The 24,218-nt window shown below is 44.8% G+C and overlaps 1 protein-coding gene across 2 annotated transcripts in view; it reads right to left on the bottom strand.

Moving 5' to 3' along the window:
* AGT (angiotensinogen) overlaps positions 1 to 24,218 on the bottom strand; it is a 145,668-nt gene that overhangs the window by 49,550 nt on the left and 71,900 nt on the right. For both annotated transcript variants that reach the window (XM_040429432.1, XM_040429433.1), the window contains exons 3-4: positions 17,100 to 17,367; positions 16,859 to 17,009 (exon numbers count right to left, since the gene is read on the bottom strand). In XM_040429432.1, the coding sequence (XP_040285366.1) occupies positions 16,859 to 17,009; positions 17,100 to 17,367 (419 nt within the window). The remainder of the gene's footprint in view (positions 1 to 16,858; positions 17,010 to 17,099; positions 17,368 to 24,218) is intronic.

Below are 24,218 nucleotides of genomic sequence, written 5' to 3'. Positions count from 1 at the left end.
TTCCTCCATGCATAACGCCCCTTGTTATGGCCAAATAACTCAATTTTAGTTTCATCAGTCCACAGCACCTTATTCCAAAATGAAGCTGGCTTGTCCAAATGTGCTTTAGCCCACCTCAAGCGGAGAAAAGGCTTCCTCTGCATCACTCTCACATACAGCATCTCCTTGTGTAAAGTGCGCCGAATGGTTGAACGATGCACAGTGACTCCATCTGCAGCAAGATGATGTTGTAGGTCTTTGGTGCTGGTCTGTGGGTTGACTCTGACTGTTCTCACCATTCGTCGCTTCTGTCTATCCGAAATTTTTCTTGGTCTGCTACTTCGAGCCTTAACTTGAACTGAGCCTGTGGTCTTCCATTTCCTCAATATGTTCCTAACTGTGGAAACAGACAGCTGAAATCTCTGAGACAGCTTTCTGTATCCTTCCCCTAAACCATGATGGTGAACAATCTTTGTCTTCAGGTCATTTGAGAGTTATTTTGAGACCCCCATGTTGCTACTCTTCAGAGAAAATTAAAAGAGGAGGGAAACTTACAATTGACCCCCTTAAATACTCTTTCTCATAATTGGATTCCCCTATGTATGTAGGTCAGGGGTCACTGAGCTTACCAAGCCAATTTGAGTTCCAATAATTAGTTCTAAAGATTTTGGAATCAATAAAATGACAACAGTGCCCAAATTTATGCACCTGCCTAATTTTGTTTAAACAATTATAGCACACTTTCTGTAAATCCAATAAACTTCATTTCACTTCTCAAATATCACTGTGTGTGTCTCCTATATGATATATTTTACTGACCTTTTTGTATCGTAACAACCAACGATTTATACAGGAAAATCATGACGATTAACAAGGTTGCCCAAACTTTCGCATCCCACTGTATATGGCTATGTTTTGGCTGGTGGAACGCATATGCGTTCCACCAGCTGATCATGTGACTTCCACACTTCCGGTTTCCGGTTTGACTATTGGATATGCCCACACACTGATCACAGCTTTTTATGCTGCACAGGGGAATGTAATTATACCCTGTTCAATACCCTATATTATGTGACATCTCAACACACAGTTCTTTACCCCTGAGGAAGCCGGATTGCTCCGGCGATACGCGTTGGGCGCTTGTCATGTTTCCAGGTCCACTGCACCAGCTGGCTATGTAGGTTTGGCTCTTGATATTTGACCCTATGTTGGTCTGTCTTTATCCTCATTTCTAGTGGTCTTACCTCACCTTACATTTGCTTTATGGGATTCATTGTATTGTTTTATATGATGGTTGATAACGCATACATACATATGTGGTAATTCAGTGGACCTTATTGCATACCGCACTTTGTTCTATATTGTATACAATTTTTTAATGCGTGTCTGTTGTTGTGTCCAATAAACTTTATTTATATTTTTAACATTCCTTTATGGTCGGATGTGCATCCATGGGGTGGCTCTTTTGACTCACTTTTGGGTCAGGTTATTTGTTAAAATACTAATAGGAGTTTATTATAAGCCACCAAATATACCAGAGTCCACAGAAAATCTGCTACTAAATGAGATAGATGAGGCATAAAATCATAAGGTCGTTATTATAGGGGACTTCAACTACCCAGATATAGACTGGGCAAGTTAAATCTGTATATCTCATAAAGGAAACAGGTTCTTGGCAATAACCAAAGACAATTACCTTTCCCAACTGATTCGGGACCCTGACTAGAGGGACAGCCATACTGGACTTAGTTCTAACCAATAGACCTGACAGAACAACAAATGTGCAAGTTGGAGGACACCTGGGAAATAGTGACCATAAAATAATAACCTTCCAATTGTCATTTAAAAGAGTTTTTCTTCAGGGAAGAACAAAAATACCAAACTTCAAAAAAGCTAAATTTAGCCAACTAAGAGAGGCCATTGGCCTAACTAACTAGAACAAAGTCCTCAAAAATAAAAATACAGCCACAAAATGGGATATTTTTAAAGGCATCCTAAACTCTAATTGTGAGAGGTACATACCTTATGGAAATAAAAGGGTAAGAAACAAGAAAAAACCAATGTGGATAAATAGAATTGTAAAGAAAGCAATAAATGACAAAAAAAAAAGCATTTTAATCACTAAAACAGGAGGATAGCGAGGAAGCATTGAAAAACTATTAGGAAAAAAATAAAAAATAAAATAAAAGCAGCGAAACTAGAGACAGATTCATTGCCAAAGAGAGTAAAACTAACCCTAAAATGTTCTTCGATTATATAAATGGTAAAAGTATAAATCTGAAGGTGTTGGCCCTATACAGATTGATGAGGGGGAGTTCCAGACAGCGATAAGGAGAAAGCAAAGCTATTTAATACTTTTTTCTGCACTGTATTCACTGAGGAAAATAAACAGTCAAATGCAATGCAGAATGTAAAAGTAAATTCCCAATTATAAGTGCCCTGTCTGACCCAGGAACGTTAAAATAGACAAATAGCCAGGACCAGATTGCATACACGCCGTATCCTAAGAGAATTAAGTAATGTCATAGCCAGACCCTGATTTCTGATATTTAAGGACTCTATATTGACAGGGAGTGTTGCACAGGATTGGCGCTTAGCAAATGTGGTGCTAATATTTGGAAAAGGTCAAAAAACAGAACCCGGAAACTATAGGCCAGTAAGTTTAACATCCGTCATGGGTAAACTGTGAAAGTTTTCTAGGAGATGCTATCTTGAAGTACCTCAATGAAAATAAGCAAATAATGCCATATCAGAATGGCTTTATGAGGGATCGGTAATGTCAAACTCATTTAATCAGTTTCTATGAGGAAGTAAGTTCTAGACTTGACCGTGATGAATCAATGGATGTTGTATATCTTGACTTGTCCAAAGCATTTGATACTGTACCACATATAAGGTTGGTATATAAAATGAGAATGCTTGGACTGGGAGAAAATGTCTGTATATGGGTAAGTAACTGGCTCAGTGACAGAAAACAGAGGGTGGTTATTAACGGTACACACTCAGATTGGGTCACTGTCACTAGTGGAGTACCACAGGGGTCAGTATTGGGCCCTATTCTCTTCAATATATTAATGATCTTGTAGAAGGCTTGCACAGTAAAATATCAATTTTTGCAGATGACACTAAACTGTGTAAAGTAATCAACACTGAAGAAGACAGTATACTGCTACAGAGGGATCTGGATAGATTGGAGTCTTGGGCAGATAAGTGGCAGATGACAAATGTAAGGTTATGTTTATGGAAAGGAAAAATACATGTCACCAGTACATACTAAATGGAAAAACACTAGTAATGAAAAGAACTTAGGAATTTTAGTGAACAGCAAACTAAGCTGTAGAAACCAGTGTCAGGCAGCTGCTGACAAGGCCAATAAGATAATGGTCAACCAATATTAACCGGACAGAATGATATCAAAACATCGGACCCCCAAGGAGTCATAATAATCACCCAAAAAATGAAACTAACTTTCGTATGTATAAAAAAAACAAAAAGCTTTATTGTAAATATATATAAACAGTACATACATGTATTATAAAACAGGCAGCACAAGGCGGGACACACAGATGAGGAGCGCAGCTTGCAGTGTTCGGGTGTCCGCCTGGCCGTGCGGAACCAGACGGATCCGTCCGGACTTGCAGTGTGGGTCGGTGGGTGCGGATCCGTTTGAAGTTGACACAATGTGGTGCGATTTCGAGCGGATCCGTCCCCCATTGACTTTCGCTGTGGGGTCTGGACGGGTCCGTCTGACTAATTTTCACACTTGGAATTTTTCTGAGCTATGGTGCAGACGGATCCATTTTGAGCGGATCCCAACGTTTGCATTGTGGGAGCGGATCCGTCTGTGCAGACACCAGACGGATCCGCTCTGAACGCAAGTGTGAAAGTAGCCTTAAGTGTGCCGCAGCGGTCGTGTGCCGCATCACGTGACCGCTCCGTCACTAAGGCTTGCCTGCGTTGCCAGGGTGGGGCGTCCACCACTGCTTGTGGTTTTGCAGTGGGGGCGTTGCCTTGGCGGCGCCCGTGACATTGCGGTCACGTGCTGTGTCTCGTGATCGCCACATCACTATCCCTCCGCCCCTTGGAGTTTGAGGCCTCATGTTTTGTTGGTGCCGCTGTCACTCAGACGTGTTGCCGCACCTACTGCACTGCCCCCGGTTCCTCCTCCATATGACTACATGGGCTACTGATTGGCTTTCCTGGCATGGTCAGGGCGTGTCTTATGATGCACCTCTGACACTGCGGTCATGTGCTTGCTCACATGCTCGCTCTGTCAGCTTAGTCCTGCCCCCATTAGGTGCTTTTGGTTCTATTGATTGGCTCTTAAGTACTGGGGCTCCAATTCCATTGGTGCTGACGTCATTCAGGTCCTGCAATCTTAATTATCTTCCACACACCTGTGTGGGCACTATATAGGGGAGATGTTTTTATGTGTTTCCGTATCCCCGGAAGAAGCTAGATCTACTGGCGAAACGGCGTTGGGTCAGGAGTTGGCCGAGAGATCTTTGCACCATTCAGGGTATGTTTAATTGTGTTCCTTTGTGTTCCTTCCATCTTAACCTCAGTCTCCACAATCGCCTCTGTTGCATTGTGTTTGGGGCGTTGCTGCTATGAGACTCTGAGGTATGCTCTTTCAGCTAGTATTCTTTTTCCCTGTATTTTTTTTGCACTGATCTCCCGGCCTCTCCTTGGGTCCTGCTCCTCATCTGTGTGTCCCGCCTTGTGCTGCCTAATACATGTATGTACTATTTATATATATTTACAATAAAGCTTTTTGGATTTTCATACATACGAAAGTTAGTTTCATTTTTTGGGTGATCAATAAGATAATGGGTAGCATCAAAAGGGGCATAGATGCCCGTGATGAGAAAATAGTGGCAAGGTCCACATAACCACTGATACGTGGACCAGTAAGTACGGGTAGGGATGTTATATCTCCCTAAATGCCCACTGGGTAAATGTAGTGGTGGCTGGGCCTGAGGCAAAAAGCGGTTTGGCGCATGTCCTACCGCCACCGAGGATTGCTGAACGTTTCTCGGTGCCTTCTGTTGCCTCCCCCTTCTCCTCCGCTTCCTCCCCCTCTTCCTGCTCTACCACCTCCTCATTCAGTCAGCGTAACACCTGGACCACCAACTTCAGCACAGCCAGGGGGAAACGACTGCAGGCTCTTCTGAAACTCATATGTTTGGGGGAAAATTCCACGCAGGAGCTGTGGACGGGCATCGAAGAACAGGCCGATAAGTGGTTAGTGCCGCTGAGCCCCAATCACGGCCTGGTGGTGTGCAACAACGGGCGAAATCTCGTAGCAGCTCTGGGCTTAGCAGGTTTGACACACATCTCTTGCCTGGCACATGTGCTGAATTTGGTGGTGCAGAGGTTGCTGAAAAATTACCCAGATATGTCAAAGCTGCTGCAGAAAGTGCGGGGAGTCTGAGCGTGCTTTCAGTGTTCTCATCCTGCTGCTGCTCGCCTGTTTGCGCTGCAGTGTAACTTCTGCATTTCCGCTCACGGCCTCATATGAGAAATACCCACAACATGGAACTCTACCTTGCACATGCTGGAGAGACTGTGTAAGCAGCAGCAGACCATAGTGGATTTTCAGTTGCAGTACACGGGTGAGTAGCTCTGTTTCAAGTACTCCACCAACATGGCCAGTGCTGATGACTCAATTCTCAGCATTACTATCCCACTTCTATGCCTCCTTGAAAAAATGCTTCAAGTGATGATGGATGAGGATGTGGCACAGGAGGAACAGGGATCATTCCCACGGTTATCAGGCCAGTCGTCCACACGTGGCTCTGAGGAGGAGGATGAAGAGTAGGAGGAAGTGGAACTGCGTTCACAGCAGGGGGGCACCCAAATCAGCTCACAGGCATCAATGGAGCATGGCTGAGGGGATACAGAGGACACAGACAATACACCTCAGCTTGTTGTTGCCTCTGGCCAGCCTGGCACACATGAGCGACTACATGCTGCAGCGCCTGCGCAACGACAGCCGAGTTGACCTCATTCTTACCAGTGTGGATTACTAGGTGGCCACCCTGCTGGATCCCCGCTACAAGGACAACGTGCAGTCCTTACTTCTGTCAATGGAGCTTGATCGGAAGATGCCTGAGTACAAGCGCACCCTGGTAGACAGCGGGGGCTCAGTGGAAGAACGAGGTGGAGGAAGAGGAGGAAGTCACCAATGTAGCTGGGGCACCGACAGCACCTAAGAAGGGAGGGTTAGCATGGCCGAAATGTGGAAAAGCATTGTCAGCACGCCACAACATTCAGCACCATCATCTGATATGGACTGTCTTAGCAGGAGGCAGCATTTCAGCAACATGGTGGAAGAGAACATGTGCACATGTCTGCATGTACTGACTGATGGGTCTGCCCCATTTATCTTCTGGGGCTCTAAATTGGGCACATGGCCTGAGCTTACCCTTTATGCCTTGGAGGTGCTGGCCTGCCCTGTGGCAAGTGTATTGTCCGAACGTGCGTTAAGCATGGCAGGGGGTGTGATCACGGACAGGCGCATCTGCTTGTCCACAGCCAACATGGAATAGCTCATGTTCATTAAAATTAACCAGGCATGGATCCCACAGGACTTGTCCGTACCTTGGGCAGAGTAGAGAGGGGCTTCAGCCATTGTTATACCCCAGCGCACTTTGTGCATTCTCTTTGCCATTTCCCAATGTTTTGGGGCCTCCACAAAACATGGAACAAAATATAAATAAACTAAAAAAATAAAAATAAAATGTTGGCTACCCCCTCCGCCTTTTCTACCGTCACTTCCACCTCCACCTCTTGGCTCAAGATTATTATGTCTTATATTGGCAGAGTAGAGACGTATACTGGCCGCACCGCAAAAAATGGCTATATGGCACACACAGAATTAATATAAAATAAAATTAATTTAATTTAAGAAAACAAACAAACACAAAAACAGTGTTGGCTTCCTCCTCCGCTGTTTCCACCTACACCGCCACATCTACAGCCTCCTCAACTTCCTACTCCACTTGGTCCTCCGCCTCCTGGTTCAAGATTATAATTTTTTATTTATGTATTTTATGTTATTTTAAGTCATTTCCCTATCCACATTTGATTGCAGGGCAATTGTACTGCTGTTACCTTCATTTTGGTTCCTTTTGCAGCCCTATACCCCTTTCTATGACTTTTACAGCCATTTTTAGCCCCAAAGTTCTAGTCCCCATTAACTTCAATGGGGTCCAGGGTCAAGTTTGAAATAAAGTTTGGTCGAACCCGAACATCAACAGGTCCGCTCCTCCCTGCTCTTAGAAAATGGTGATGCAAGGTGTCACAGCCACTATCTCTGGCTGTGACCTTCCGTCCTTGCTCGTTCGGCGCTCCTCGCTAAAGTTTCATTTCTGTGTGTTTGTCGTTCTGTATGGGTTAACTCCCCTGTGTTCCTATTAGGAGGTAATCCTCTGTCAGCTCCATGGGTGTGGCCTTTTTGCTGCACCCATGGAACCTGTATATAAGGCTGAGGTTTCCTCAGTTCTGTGTCAGCTCTCCTGGTGTGTGTTGTCTTGTCCTGCTCCTGGTTTGTACTCTCTCTCCCATGCTGCTGACCCATGGGATCCGTGTCTGTCTGTCTGTGCTCTGTGGGTTTCCCTACTTGCTCATTGACGTCCTCTTTCCCGTCCTCTTTCCTGTCTTTCTGTTATCTGTTCTGCCAGTTATGTTTTAGTTACTTTGTGTGTTTTCATATTTCTGTGTTCAGCAAGCCTTTGCAGCAGAGTGGCATGCGCAAGGCCATGCAGCTTACTACTGGTGGAGCAAGTCCTTCTCTGCTCATTGCCACTCCTGCTCCCTTGCGTGAACTCCTGCTTGTATTCTTAGTTACCTTGTGTGTATTCATATGTCTCGGTTCAGCAAGCGCCTAGCTGCAGAGTGCTATGCGCAAGGCCACGCAGTATACCACTGGTGGAGCAAGTCCTTCTCTGCTCATTGTCACTCCTGTTTCCTTGCTATGTATTTCTGCTTATGTTATTAGTTGCCCTGTTTTGTATTTGCCTGTCTGTTATGTTTGCCTATGTGCCGTCGGTACCTTCTGGTACCTGTTGTCCATTCATTCCTGCTGTCACTGTCTAGTTCACGCTCCAGAGTGGACCCTGTTAACTTCCTGCAGCAAAGTCTAACTCTACCATCTAGGGCTCTAGTGAATACCAGGAGTTGCTTAGTCACGCCCCTCTGGAGTATTACTAGACAGTGGCGCAGTGGGGGTTTTCTCCCACTGTGCTGATGGTACATAGAGCTCATGTTTTGTCTGTGCTGCCTTCCCTGATTTTTGTTTGTGCAATAAACTCTTGTGTGTCTGTATCTGATTTCCGTTTGTTTATTGCTTGACGACGCGGTGGTCTCTCCTGGGACCTCCAACTCGTGACACAAGGCTTTTATTTATTTTTTTGAATTAAGAAAACAAAATAAAAACTATGCAAGTTTGGTATCGCCATAATCGTATTGAGCTGCACAAGAAGGACATCATGTAATGTTTACTGCACAGTGAACGTTGTCATGTCAAAACCCCAAAAACCTTGGCGGAATTGCCAGTTTTTTCAATTTTACCCCACAAAGAATTTTTTTCCCGTTTTCCAATACAAGACATGGTAAGGTTACTTTCACACTCGCGTTTTGGCTTTCCGTTTGTAAGATCTGTTCAGGGCTCTGACAAGCGGTCCAAAACGGATCAGTTTTGCCCTAATTCATTCTGAATAGAAAAGGATCCGCTCAGAATTAGAGTTGAGCGGACACCTGGATGTTCGGATGTTCACCTAAAATGTAACTGACAAATGTTATTATTTTTTTTTACCGGCCTACTAGGTATAGCAGTGGTACATCACACCCAAAAATTGGTGAATTTCACCTGAAAAAGTAAATGACAATTTATTTATTTTTTAACCTGTCTACTAGGTATAGCAGTGGTACATCACACCCAAAAATTGGTGAATTTCGCCCGAAAAAGTAAATGACAATTTATTTATTTTTTAACCTGTCTACTAGGTATAGCAGTGGTACATCACACCCAAAAATTGGTGAATATTACCCGAAAATTTAAATGACAATTTTTTTTTAACCTGCCTACTAGGTATAGCAGTGGTACTATACTTTCAAAAATTGGTGAATTTCACAGAAAATGTAACTGTAGTGAAATTATATAAAATAAAAACTTACAAATAAAAATAAATAAATTGATTTATGAGGTGGAGTTCCATATGGAGTAGGAGTTGGAGGAGGCGGTGTAGGTGGAAGCAGCGGTGGAGGAGGACGAGGGTAGCCAACACAGGTTTTTGGTTTTAATTTTATTTTTTTAAATTAGGGTACACTCTAAAAGAGTGTGAAATATCCAAAATACAAGAATGAGCAATTGCGCTGCAGTATAACAATGGCTGGTTAGTGCCGGTATACATGTCTATTCTGCACAAGGTACGGACAAGTCCTGAGGGATCCATGCCTGGTTCATTTTAATGAACGTGAGCTTGTCCACATTGGCTGTGGACAGGCTGCTGCGCTTGTCTGTGATGACGCCCCCTGCCGTGCTAAACACACGTTCAGATAATACACTGGCTGCAGGGCAGGCCAGCACCTCCAAGGCGTAAAGGGCAAGCTCAGGCCATGTGCCCAATTTGGAGACCCAGAAGTTGAAGGGGACAGACCCGTCATTCAGTACATGTAGTAGTGTGCACACATACTGCTCCACCATGTTGGTGAAATGCTGCCTCCTGCTAAGACGTTCCATATCAGCTGGTGGTGCTGGTTGTTGTGGCGTGCTGACAAAGCTTTTCCACATTTCGGCCATGCTAACCCTGCCTTCTGAGGTGCTGGCAGTGCCCCAGCTGCATTGCGACCTCTTCCTCATCCTCTGCCTTCGCCTTGTGCTTTAACTGTGCCCCTGCTGTCAGGTGGGAATGCCACCAGCAGCGCGTCTACCAGCGTGCGCTTGTACTCGCGCATTATACGATCACGCTCCAGTGACAGAATTAAGGACGGTACTGTAACGGATCCGCTTCCGTTAATGGACGCTTCCTAGCTTGCTCCGAGGACCACAAGCACCGCACTGGACACCACAACCACCGCAGACTCCACAACCGCCGTAGCTTAACTGGAGCCGCGCCATCTTCCTTCCACCCTGAATGAACCTCCAGCATTCAGGACCGTGTGGGACAGATCTCTCCTCCAGGAGAGGGTATCAGGGACAAGAAGAAAGAGATTAAAGCTCCAGGGAATATGCAGAGCATAGCAATCCCCAGCGTGATACAGCAATTCCCTCCAATAACGAGACAAGGCTACGGTTTGAGGGATCAAGAAGAACATGAACACTTTATTGAGGGCTACCCCCCCGTATTTATGCAGGTCCCCATCTGGTGTACACGCCCCTAGGGGACCAGAAGGAGGACTGTGACACAGGAAAGATACGTAGCACTCAGGATATACAGACACAACACATCCCCACAATGCATCATGGTTTCCTCCTCTCTGCCCTGGAGACACCCGAAGAGCAATTCAATTATCTCTCAGGACAAAGGGAAATCACCAATACACATGTGGGAACAACAGGACAGGAATCCCCACCCAAACACACAATGTCACACCCTCCCAGCCAACACAGACATTTAACCTATTCCCAGATAGCTCAAGTCTGAGGGCATATCATTAGGGGAATGCCGCTCAGAGTACACAAATACAATAAAATTAGCTATCTGGGTGCCATTTTTTAATCCATACGAATGGGTCTGTCACAAATTCCAACCACGTTCGGTCCTATGAACAGTCCAGACATGCGGCATAGTTCTGTTACACAGTTCTTGAAGGGTAATATGTACCGGGGCCATAGTCGTAGGGCAGGAGGCTAGCCATAAGTTTTCTACAATGCCCAGTGGCAAATGGCAGTTTGTCACAGGTACGTTGTCCTTGTAATGGGGATCCAGCAGCGTGGCCACCCAGTAATCAGCACTGGTTAGAACGTGGGCAACTCGGCGGTCGTTGCGGAGACACTGCAGCATGTAATCGCTCATGTGTACCAGGCTGCCAAGAGGCAACGAAAAGCTGTCCTCTGTGGGAGGTGTATCGTCTGTGTCCTCTGTATCCCCCATCCACGCACCAGTGATGGCCATGAGCTGGTCTGGGTGCCACCCTGCTGTGAACATGGTTCCTCCTCCTCCATCTCCTCCTCCTCCTCATCCTCCACCTCCTCATCCTCCAGAACTGTGCCCTGGCTGGACAATTGTGTACCTTGGGTTTGTGGGTGCAGGAACCAACCCTCGGAGCTATTTGGGAATGACTGGCCGGAAACCCTACGAAATTATCCCTCTTCCTCCTCCTCCTCCTGTGCCACATCCTCTTCCATCATCGCCAGGAGAGTTTTTTCAAGGAGGCATAGAAGTGGCATAGTAACGTTGAGAACGGCGTTATTGGCACTGGCCATGTTGGTGGAGTACTCGAAACAGCACAACAAGGAACACAAGTCTCGCATGGAGGCCCAGTCATTGGTGGTGAAGTGGTGCTGTTCCACCGAGCAACTCACCCGTGCGTGCTGCAGCTGAAACGCCACTATCGCCTGCTGCTGCTCGCACAGTCTGGCCAGCATTTGCAAGGTGGAGTTCCACCTTGTGGGCACGTCGCATATGAGGCGATGAGTGGGAAGGCCGAAGTTACACTGCAGCGCTGACAGGTGAGCAGCAGCAGGGTGAGAACGCCGAAAGCGCGCACAGACGGCCCGCACTTTATGCAGCAGCTCTGACATATCGGGGTAATTTTTAAGGAATCTCTGCACCACCAAATTTAGCACATGCGCCAGGCAAGGGATGTGCGTCAAACCGGCTAGTCCCAATGCTGCTACGAGATTTTGCCCATTATCGCACACCACCAGGCCGGGCTTGAGGCTGACTGGCACAAACCACTCATCGGTCTGTTGTAAAAGGCCCGTCCACAGCTCCTGCGTGGTGTGGGGTTTGTCACCAAAACAGATAAGTTTTAAAACTGCCTGCTGTCGTTTACCCCTGGCTGTGCTAAAGTTGGTGGTGAAGGAGTTACGCTGACCGGAAGAGGAGCTGGTAGAGGATGAGGAAGGCAAACTGAAGCGCCCTGCAATCCTCGGTGGTGGAAGGACATGCGCCAAACTGCTATCCACCTCAGGCCCAGCTGCCACTGCATTTACCCAGTGTGCTGTTATGGAGATATAACGTCCCTGACCGTGCTTACTGGTCCACGTATCCGTAGTGAGGTGCACATTGCCACAGATGGCGTTGCGCAGTGCACACCTGACTTTGTCCCCTACTTGGTTGTGCAGGGAAGGGATGGCTCTCCTGGAAAAGTAGTGGCGGCTGGGCACGACGTACTGTGGGACAGCCACCGCCATAAGGCCTTTAAAACTATCCGTCTCCACCAGACGGAATGACAGCATTTCAAAGGCCATTCATTTTGAAATGCTGGCATTCAGGGCTATTGATTGCGGGTGGGTAGGGGGGTACTTCCTCTTCCTCTCCAGCGTTTGGGAGATGGAGAGCTGAACGCTTCCGTGGGACATTGTGGAGATGCTTGGTGACCCAGGTGGTGGTGTTGCTGGAAGATCCTCTGTTTGCGGGGTGCCAGTTGGCACTGTCACTCCAGAAGTGGATGAAGAGGCCGAGACTGTAGCAGAAGAGGAAGCAGGAGGAGCCAGAGACTTTTCTTGGTTTTCGAGGTGTCTACTCCACTGCAGCTTGTGCTTTGCACTTAAATGCCTGGTCATGCAGGTTGTGCTCCGGTTGAGAACGTTTATGCCTCTCTTCAGGCTCTGATTGCACAGCGTGCAAACCACTTGTGTCTTGTCGTCAGCACATTGTCTGTCCCTGCCACGCCAGGGAATTCCTTGGAGCTGGCTTTGGTGTGCTCGGTCCCTTGCTCGGTGGGCAGTAGCAGGCGTACTGTCTAGAGGACGGCCGCTCCACTTTGCACCCTGCTCCCTCGTTTGCTGTGCTGGTGGCTCTGTGCGACCACCGCCTCTTCCTTCGAACTACATAGGTCACTCGCATGACCTTGATTCCATTTGGGGTCGAGGACCTCATCGTCCTCCACATCATCTTCCACCCAGTCTTCACCCCTGCCTTCCTTGTCGGTCTGCACACTTTCGAAAGCTCCAGCAGTTGGCACCTGTGTTTCATCATCATCCAAGACATGCTGCGATGGTCCTCCCATGTACTCATCTTGAAAGATAAGTGGTTGGGCATCGGTGCACTCAATCTCTTCCACTTCTGGGGCAGGGCTAGGTGGATGGCCCTGGGAAACCCTGCAAACAGAGTCATCAAAAAGCAGAAGAGACTGCTGCATGACTTGGGGCTCAGACTACTTGGCTGATTTGCAAGGGGGTGATCTACTATCGCCTGTACTTGTTCAGGTCTCACCCATTCGTAGAGCAGCATTAGGCCTGACCAAATACCGCTGCAGGTTTTGTCGCCTACTCGCACCTGAGGAAGGGGTTTCACTTGTGCGTGTAGCTGCCACAGATCGACCACATCTTCTCCCTGCAACAGGAGCTCCACCAGCAGCACCACGACCTGGGCCACGTCCCTTATTTGACGCTCATATTTCTCGAATTTAGGATCTTGCCCTAAATGGGTGTTTAATAGTAGAATAGAACGACAGTATGTAAAGGGTGTATCTCACACGGCCTGAACCAGACTAGGCCTCAATTAAAGATTTGTTTGCCTAAATTTGCTGTATTTCAAATGCCTGAATCAAACCCCTGTATGTAAAGGGTGTATCTCACACGGCCTGACCCACAGTAGGCCTGAATTAAAGATTTGTTTGGCCAAAATGGCTGTATTTCAAATGCCTGAATCAAACCCCTGTATATACAGGGTGTATCTCACACGGCCTGACCCACAGTAGGCCTCAAAGATTTCTTTGCCCAAAATAGCTGTATTTCAAATACCTCAATCAAACCATTGTATGTAAAGGGTGTATCTAACACGGCCTGACCCACAGTAGGCCTCAATTAAAAATGTGTTTGCTCAAAATGGCTGTATTTCAAATGCCTGAATCAATCCCCTGTATGTAAAGGGTTTATCTCACACGGCCTGACCCACAGTAGGCCTCAATTAAAGATTTGTTTGCCCAAAATGGCTGTATTTTAAATATCTGAATCTAACCCAAATGTATTAAGGGTGTATCTCACAATGACATATGCAGCAAAGGCTGACAAATATTTTTTTTTTGCCCAAACGGGTGTTTGTTTAATAACTCAATATGGCAGCAGTATATAACCCAGGAATTTCAAACGTGCTTATGCTGCAAGGCCTGAAATATTGTGTATTTTGCCCCAAAAAGGGAGTTTTATTAATGAAAGAATATAAGCCCTGTATATGCAGGGTGTATCTCACACGGCCTGACCCACAGTAGGCCTGAATTAAAGATTTGTGCACCAAATGGCGGTATTTCAAATCTCTGAATCTAACCCAAATGTATTAAGGGTGCATCTCACAATGACATCTGCATCAAAGGCTGCCAAATAAACTTTTTTTTGCCCAAACGAGTGTTTGTTTAATAACTGAATTTGACAGCAGTATATAAGCCTGTAATTTCACACGTGCTGATGCTACAAGGCCTGAAAATAGTGGTTTTTGGCAAAAAAGTGTGTTTTTAAAACCCCAGAAAATGATGGCTGTATTTCTAGCTTAAATTGCACACTGACTAATCCATATGTTGTATATTGCCAAAAAAGTGTTTTTTTGGTAACAGAATATGAAAGCTGTATATATTAAACTTGAATTTAACACTTGCAGATTAGGAAAATAGTGTTTTTTTGCAAAAAAAAGTGTGTTTTTAAAACCTCAGAAAATGATGGGTGTATTTCTAGCTTAAATTGCACACTGACTAATCCAGATGTTGTATATTGCCCAAAAAATTGGGATTTTCAATGTCCCAAAATCTCAGATGCAGTGCTGGTGGACTGAGCTTGCATAAAATGGCCACCGCTGCCGCCCACCTAACTGACTTATTAAAGTTTTTTTTTTTTTTCAGTCACTGGGCTCAGGGCAGGATAAAAAAAATTGTGCCCTGCACCCACAAAACACAATGTATGTAGATCGCTGAGTTAGATTCAGATTTTGAGCAAAGACTCTCTCCTATTCTCTCCCTGAAATCACCAGTAGCATCCTCTCCCTACACTAAGCACAGCAGAGTGACGTGCAGCGCTACGTGACTCCAGCTTATATAGAGGCTGGGTCACATGCTACACTGGCCAATCACAGCCATGCAGTTAGTATGTGATGGCTTCTAAGGTCAGACAGTTAACCGCTTGTTGATTGGCTGCTCTGCAGCCTTTCAAAAAGCGTCAAGAAAGCGCCAAACACTGAACCCGAACTTGAAATGTTCGGGTCCAGGGTCCAAAAATCCTAAAATTCGGTACGAACCCGAACTTTACAGTTCGGGTTCGCTCAACCCTACTCAAAAAGCATCTGTTTGCCTCCAATCAGTCTCCATTCCGCTCTGGAGGCGGACACCAAAACTCTGCCTGCAGCGTTTTGCTGTCCGCTTAACGAAACTGAGCTAAACAGATTCATCCTGGCACACAATGTAAGTCAATGGGGATGTATCCGTTTTCTCCGACACAATCTGGCACAATAGAAAACGGATCCGTCTCCCATTGACTTTCAATGGAGTTCATGACTGATCCGTCTTGGCTATGTTACAGATAATACAAACGGATCCGTTCATGACGGATGCATGCGGTTGTATTATTGTAACGGATCTGTTTTTTCAGATCCATGACGGATCCGCCCAAAACGCCAGTGTGAAAGTAGCCTAAATTAAATGGTGCCATAAAAAAGGCATCTTGTTCCGCCAAAAATAAGCCCTCATATGGCTATGTGAATGGAAAAATTAAAAAGCTATGGGTTTTGGAATGTGGGGAAGAAAAGTCAAAAATACAAAATTTAAAATAGGCCTGGTGTTTAAGGGGTTAATATTGCAGCATTTAAACCTTGCAACTTAACTTACAGTATTATTAATGTTAATCAACCCAATCTTCATCACATAATTCACAATATTACATTATTAATCCTGGAGCTGATAGTGTGACGCCTGACATTATGTTGTGCATCACTGTGTGCTACTACCCAGTGAAGGTGATTTCCTGTCTGAATACTCATGTCCCGAAGATTTTCTGTCTACTGAATCTGCTAATTGCCTCCTGCCCCAACCTTCGAACTGTGACCTGGATTACGCTCATACTCTGCCTGCCCTGACATTGGAATTGCTATTTGAAATACAAAAGTACTCAGCCTGACCTGACTTTGGACTGTATCAGACTACACTTTTCACTGAGTCCTTGGTGCTTTGCAGTGGTGTCTCTGACCCCTGCAGGTCAGAAGCAAACTATATCAGGACTACTGCAGGAGGTGTAATGCATGTGCTTCGCAGAGGCAAAATTCATTAAGTTCGAAATCACACAAGACTTTGGTGATTAACATTGTGCTTCAATGTTACGACTTTAAAAACAGGAATCCGAAGTCTGCTTCGGTATGTCTGGTACCTCAGTACTAAAGCCAACTTTGGATACCTGTTTTAAATAGTTTTTAAAGTCGTACAATTGAAGCCCAGAGTTATTCAAGTCTCACGTGACTTCGGACTTAAATTTTGCCTCCACAAAGCACATCCATTTTAATGCTGAATTACAGAATTAAAACAAAGTTTTGGAACAAATCGACTTCGAATCTTGGATCCTAAGCTCAATTCGCTCACCCCTACTGATAAGCCTGAAGACAGACAGATCTACCACAACATGGTGGCCCCTCTGTGGCCATCAGATGGTATTTGGACGCAGTGTTGAACAGCTGTGCTCTCATAACAGGTGACATAAAAGAAATAATGTAAATTTTTTGAAGTGCATTACCTTTCCCACTTTTATGTTTGTTTTGCTCATTTTGCTGAAGTCAGCATTTTTTCCAAGCAGTTCAGATACTTCCAAACTTGAAAGAAGATCTTGAATATTGTATGAACGTTCTATTTTCAGTTTTGGTAAAGACAAATTGATGTATCTAGATCTAAAAATCAATAATGATTACTTGCAGTAAAACAGTGATTTCATAGCCTCCAGTAATTTGACGAGAGTATTGTATGCTTTTATGTCTTACCGTTTTGATAGTCCATTCACCCATTCTTGATATGTATTCCAGTTCATAGAAGACTCGATGTTCTCAAGGGTGTTTCCATTTAGTGGCTGGACCAATAGCAGGAAATCATTGTCACTTAGGGAAATCTTTATTATTAACTGATTCGCGGTGCTATCTTCAGTAAACTGAAATATTCCTGATACTGCAATCATAGGAACCAAGACAATCTTGTTTGGCTCAGTCCAGAAGGGTTGACGCTTTGGAAGTAAGAATGAATTAGCCACTTTGCCTGAAAGAAAAGTACTTGTTAGTCTGTGTGTTGTATGATTTTACTTTATTACAATTACAGAGCCCTTTCCAGAATTATTTGCATTTGCATGTTTAGGTCTTGTTCACATTTTATGAATACAGGCAGCCAAAATTAGTATACTGTGCAGACCCAATGTTGCATATAGCAGAGTCTTTACAGCTCTTAGCTCCTGGCTGCTGTTGGCCCAGGGCTGACATCAGCTATCTGTTTTACTGAAAACCTGCTCTCTGTGTCTGGAGACTTTCCCTACCTCGTCCGAGTGGCACACTATAAAGTCAGCTGGAGATACCAACAGGGAGATGATGATAATATACAAGGCAGAACAGAGTAGATGGAATACAATAGTAGGATTTATCCCAGCAGAGGTGCAGCTAGCAGAAGTGCAGGGAGGAACTGGGAGGGGTCCATCAGGGCGGAAGTTGGCAAGGTTCCCTGTCTTGACATTCTCTATCTTGTAGGCCTCTGGACTACAGAACATCAGGACCACGCGCAGGACTTTAGCATCACAGTGCAGTTGGCTCGATTATACCACTGTAGTGCACCGCCTGCACTGGGACCCAAACCATGCCTCACTGTGGTTGGTGGCTAGAGGGGAATATAAATTTTTTGGGGGGGACATAAAGGTGACAGTTCTTCAAGTGTATGGCAATTAGGGGGAATTGTTACTTTTTAGTGGTCAATCATGCTTTTTAAGGTGGTACTCATGGGGGAATTATTACTTTTTGTGGGAACTCGGACATTATTAATAGAGATGAGCGAATCGAAGTTGACAAATTCAATCTGAATTTCAGGAAAATTATATTGGTCCCGAAGTCGAATTTCCTCGTGCTTCGTGGAAGCAAATCAAATTTTTACTAAAAGGGCTGCTGCACATTTTAGAACGAGGAAGTAAGAAGCCTGGGAACGAGGGATCACCCACAATGCCATGCATGCAGCCAGCCAACCAGCAGCTAGCCAGCCCTATAAAAAGTCTCAGCCTGCTCGATCTCTTCCATTTTACAGTCAACTTAGTGCAGGGAGAGACGTGACGGGCACTAGGGACAGTGTTTAGGAAAGACTTTATTCATAAAGAAAAAAAAAACTATTGAGCAGTCCAGGGAAAGATTATTCATAGCGTAGGGAAAGGATAGGGAGGCATTATCCACACTGTTGGGCAAGAGCAGGGACCAATTGCACCGTGTAAAGCTTGGGTAATAGGAGCAATTCTATTACACCTTGCTGCACTAATTGTGGTTACTAAAAGTGATCTATTACTACAGATTTTAGGTTGCTTGCATTCTTTGATGCAACAGTAATCCAGTAATCCTTGCTTCTGTTATTGGGGTGAAACTGCGGTCTGATACAACCAGTTTTGGTTTTTGGTGTATTTAGTTGATGTATAAGTACATCCATTCCTCCTTGATTCTGGTGTGAAATTGCAATTTGATACAAATTGTTTTGGGTTGTATAATTAGTTCATATATAAGTACATTGATTCCTCCTTGATTTTGTAGTAAAATTGCAGTCTGATACAACCAGTGTATTTAGTTAATATAAAAGTACAGTACATCCATTCCTTCTTGATTCTGGTGTGATATTGCGTTCTGTTTCAAACAGTTTTGGGGTGTTTTTATTTTCTATATAAGTACTTCCATTCCTACTTGATTCTGGTGTGAAATTGCAGTCTCATACAACCAGTTTTAGGGTGTATTTAGTTGATGTATAAGTACATCCATTCCTCCTTGATTTTGGTGTGACAATGCAGTCTGACACAACCGGTTTTCAGGTGTATATAGTTGATATATAAGTACATCCATTCCTCCTTGATTCTGGCATGAAAGTGCGGTCTGGTATGAGGCACGGGTGAAGAAAGCTCGCTCGTCGGGCTTAAAAAATAAAAAAGATATAGAGATGATTACACTTTAAAGGCCGAGAACAGATGACCTGAAAAGGATTAGTCGCTGAGGCCGCAGAACACTTCTCTACACACTTTTAGGGTGGTCAAATTCTTTTACACTTAATTCAATGCGTCAATCAGTAGTTGCGGAGTTGGTGTGAAATAGCGGCCTCATACTACACACCTTAGGGTGAGTTCACACTTCAGTTATTTGGTCAATTTCCATCATTTTTTTTTAGCTAAAACCAGTAGTGAAGCCTACTCAGAGATGAGGTGTAATGGAAAGATCTGCACCTGTTCTGTGTTTTTGACCCAAACCTGGTTTGATACTGCACATTTTAAGGTTTTCGAATTCTTTAACACTTAATCCAACGCCTCGATCAGTAGTTCAAGAGTTGGTGTGAAACTATAGCCTGATACTACACATTTTAGGGTGTTAAAATTCTTCAAAATTTAATTTGATACGTCAATCAGTAGTTGCGGAGTTGGTGCGAAGCTGCGGCTTGACACTTTTGCTCTTTTACCCTTGCAGTTAATATTACAGTACAGTATGTCCGACAGACAGGTGAGGAAGAGAGATCAACTTCTTTCTCCAGTAGTTGGGTAAGTAGTGATTATGAGAGTCGCGTGGGAGCTGGTGTTGCAAGCAGTCAGGCATGTGGCCCTGAAACTGGTGAGGGTGACATCAGTGACGTGCAGATAGAAGCTGATGATGATGTGGCTGATCGCACTTGGGGGCCGGGTAAAGAGGGGGCTTCATCATCAGCAGGAGAAGAGGGTGGCAACTTGCGCATGACCCAGAGGCTGAGCAAGCAGGGTGGTAGCGTGGCCGTGATTCAGCTGGGTGGCAGCAGTGTGAGCTCTGTAGCCAAACATTCCCGGGTGGACCACATGCTACGCTGGAGCCTACCTGTCTGAAAAGAAGTAGCGGTGCACAGGTTCACAGAGGCAGTGGTAGCAGGCAGTCAGCACGGAGTGGTGGAGGGAAAATGTCATACTTGGCGGTGTGGGAATTTTTCATCAAGCCGCCGGAGGATGTCAGCATGGCCCACTCTATGACTGGGCCACTGTGTTGACTCCTCGTGCGATTCCCACCCTCACCACTCTGTGACTGGGCCACTTTGTTGACTCCTCATGCTGTTGCCACCCTCACCATTCTGTGACTGGGCCACTGTGTTGACTCCTCATGTGATTCCTCATGCTATTCCCACCCCTGCCACTCTGTGACTGGGCCCACTGTGTTGACTCCTCATGCTGTTGCCACCCTCTCCACTCTGTCATGGTTGCACTACTTGTTCCAGCGTGTAACAGAACAGATTCTGTAGAAATCTATGTGGAATTAGCTGACGATGCCCCTACCCTGAAACCATAACTACACCTCTGTATCCAGGTCTGTATGTACATGGAAAGGGAAGTGGATCCCACATGCTGCATCATAGTGTAGAGAGTGAGGAGAACATACAGTCAGGTCCATAAATATTGGGACATCAACACAATTCTAACATTTTTGGCTCTATACACAACCACAATGGATTTGAAATGAAACGAACAAGATGTGCTTTAACTGCAGACTGTCAGCTTTAATTTGAGGGTATTTACATCCAAATCAGGTGAACGGTGTAGGAATTACAACAGTTTGCATGTGTGCCTCCCACTTGTTAAGTGACCAAAAGTAATGGGACAATTGTCTTCTCAGCTGTTCCATGGCCGGGTGTGTTTTATTCCCTCATTATCCCAATTACAATGAGTAAATAAAAGGTCCAGAGTTCATTTGAAGTGTTCTATTTGCATTTGGAATCTGTTGCTGTCAACTCTCAAGATGAGATCCAAAGAGCTGTCACTATCAGTGAAGCAAGCCATCATTAGGCTGAAAAAACAAAACAAACCCATCAGAGAGATAGCAAAAACATTAGGCGTGGCCAAAACAACTGTTTGGAACATTCTTAAAAAGAAGGAACGCACTGGTGAGTTCAGCAACACCAAAAGACCCGGAAGACCATGGAAAACAACTGTGGTGGATGACCAAAGAATTCTTTCCCTGGTGAAGAAAACACCCTTCACAACAGTTGGCCAGATCAAGAACACTCTCCAGGAGGTAGGTGTATGTGTGTCAAAGTCAACAATCAAGTGAAGACTTCACCAGAGTGAATACAGAGGGTTCACCACAAGATATAAACCATTGGTGAGCCTCAAAACAGGAAGGCCAGATTAGAGTTTGCCAAACGACAGCTAAAAAAGCTTTCACAGTTCTGGAACAACATCCTATGGACAGATGAGACCAAGATCAACTTGTACCAGAGTGATGGGAAGAGAAGAGTATGGAGAAGGAAAGGAACTGCTCATGATTCTAAGCATACCACCTCATCAGTAAAGCATGGTGGTGGTAGTGTCATGGCGTGGGCATGTATGGCTGCCCATGGAACTGGTTCTCTTGTATTTATTGATGATGTGACTGCTGACAAAAGCAGCAGGATGAATTCTGAAGTTTTTCGGGCAATATTATCTGCTCATATTTAGCCAAATGCTTCAGAACTCATTGGACGGCGCTTCACAGTGCAGATGGACAATGACCCAAAGCATACTGCAAAAGCAACCAAAGATTTTTTTAAGGGAATGAAGTGGAATGTTATGCAATGGCCAAGTCAATTACCTGACCTGAATCCGATTGAACATGCATTTCACTTGCTGAAGACCAAACTGAAGGGAAAATGCCCCAAGAACAAGCAGGAACTGAAGACAGTTGCAGTAGAGGCCTGGCAGAGCATCACCAGGGATGAAACCCAGCGTCTGGTGATGTCTATGCGTTCCAGACTTCAGGCTGTAATTGACTGCAAAGGATTTGCAACTAAGTATTAAAAAGTGAACGTTTGATTTATGATTATTATTCTGTCCCATTACTTTTGGTCACTTAACAAGTGGGAGGCACATATGCAAACTGTTGTAATTCCTACACCGTTCACCTGATTTGGATGTAAATACCCTCAAATTAAAGCTGACAGTCTGCAGTTAAAGCAAATCTTGTTCGTTTCATTTCAAATCCATTGTGGTGGTGTATGGAGCCAAAAATGTTAGAATTGTGTCGATGTCCCAATATTTATGGACCTGACTGTACACATGCAAATAACAGGGGGCTGCAAAAATCAACAGTGCCAATATCTGCAGAGGTAAGAGGAGATCCCTCTCAGAATTGTTTTGTGGAAGCCTGTATATAAGCAGGGATTCCATCAAACTGAGTCCCCCCACATCTTATGAATCCAAAGCAATCTCCAAATTCCTTGGGAGGGGGAGGAGGAGTTGTGGTTAATGACTACAAGTAGCACATGCTATTTAACAACTTCAGGACTGAGTCAGTTACTGAGTGCTTTGACCCCACATGTGTTTCACAGAATTTAGAAACACTTGGCTAGGAAAATGAAAAGTTTGATTTCTTCCAATAAAATATTGTATAAGTCCCAAATGTTTCATTTTCACAAGGGGTAATATGAGAAAAAGGACCCCAAAATCTGTCACTCCTGATATGTGGTCATAAATTGCTGTATGGGCACACCGCCGGGCTCAGAAAAGAAGAGCAGATTTTACTGGAATGGTTTTCGGGTGCCAGTTGCATTTGAAGAGACTCTGAGGTACCCCTACAGTGGAAACCCAAAAAAGTGACCCCATTTTGGAAACTACATCCCTTAAGGAATTTGAGGTATGTAGTGAGTACTTTGACCCCCACAAGCGTTTTATAGAAATTAGAAACACTTGCCTGTGAAAATGAAAGTTTACGTTTTTATCTATACAATATTGCTTTAGTTCCAGATTTTTCATTTTCCCAAGGTTTAACAGGAGAAAAAGCACCCCACAATTTAGTACGCATTTTCTCCTTAATACAGCAACACCCCATTTGTGGTCGTAAACTGCTTTCCGGGCACACTGCAAGGTCCAGAAGAGAAAGAGCACTATGTGTATTTGAAACCTAGTTTGGTGATTCATATAGCACTGCAGAGGCTCTGAGGTGAATAAAATAAAAATAAAAAATCGCCCTATTTTAGAAACCAGACTACACAGAATTTACTAAGGGATGTAGTGAGCATTTTGGCCCCACAGGTGTTTAACAAAAATGTATGCAAAGCAGATGGTGCAAAGTGAAAACTGCAATTTTTCCACAGATATGCCATTTCAGTGCCCAAAAGTTTGTTCTCAGTGTATGCCAGTGCATGCCTCCAAACTTTTGAAAATAAAGAGGGACAATATCAGTGGCTAGCTTAATGCGCCACAGCACAGTTTGTAATACTAGGCCACATCTCTAACTCCACCACATACAGATCTATACACGCCCAATCCTGCCCAGTCCCCTTAGTGACCCCAAGTAGTTATGACAACACAGTAGTAATGCCTCCATTGTGCCACCTCACAGTAGTAATGCCCACATTGTGCAGCCTCTCAATAGTAATGCCCACATTGTGCCCCATTTCATAGTAATGTCCACATTGTGCCCCTTTCATAGTAATGCCTGCATTGTACCATCCTTTCAGTAGTTATGCCCACATTGTGTCCCCCTTTCAGTAGTGCCACTTCTGACGATAAAAAAACTAAATACTACCCAGATGATTGCAGCACATCCTGTGCTCCCCAGCAGGCCCGATGCGGTCACATATCGTGCCTGCTGCACGGTGAAGGAGGAGCAGACTGGTTGATTCCCAGGCCTGCACACTCCTCCTACACAGCCCAGCAGTGTGATGTGTGACATGCTTGTTGGGGAGTGACGTACGTTGAATAGTGAAGCAGGGAGTGGACAGTTCCTTTATTCACCATTGCAATCAACTGCATCCTATGGACTGCAGGACAGCCACTGAAATCCAGGACTGTCCCTCTGTATAGGGGATGGTTGGAAGATTTGCCAATGTGAAAAGTTATTATGCTGTATTTCCAGGTTTTAGAAACACCTTACATGTGGCCCTAATCTTTTGCT

The sequence above is a fragment of the Bufo bufo genome, chromosome 4 (genome assembly GCF_905171765.1).
Source record: "Bufo bufo chromosome 4, aBufBuf1.1, whole genome shotgun sequence".
NCBI classification, from domain to species: Eukaryota; Metazoa; Chordata; class Amphibia; order Anura; family Bufonidae; genus Bufo; species Bufo bufo.
Note: the sequence above shows the minus strand (reverse complement) of the source record. Positions and strands in the feature narration are given on the sequence as shown.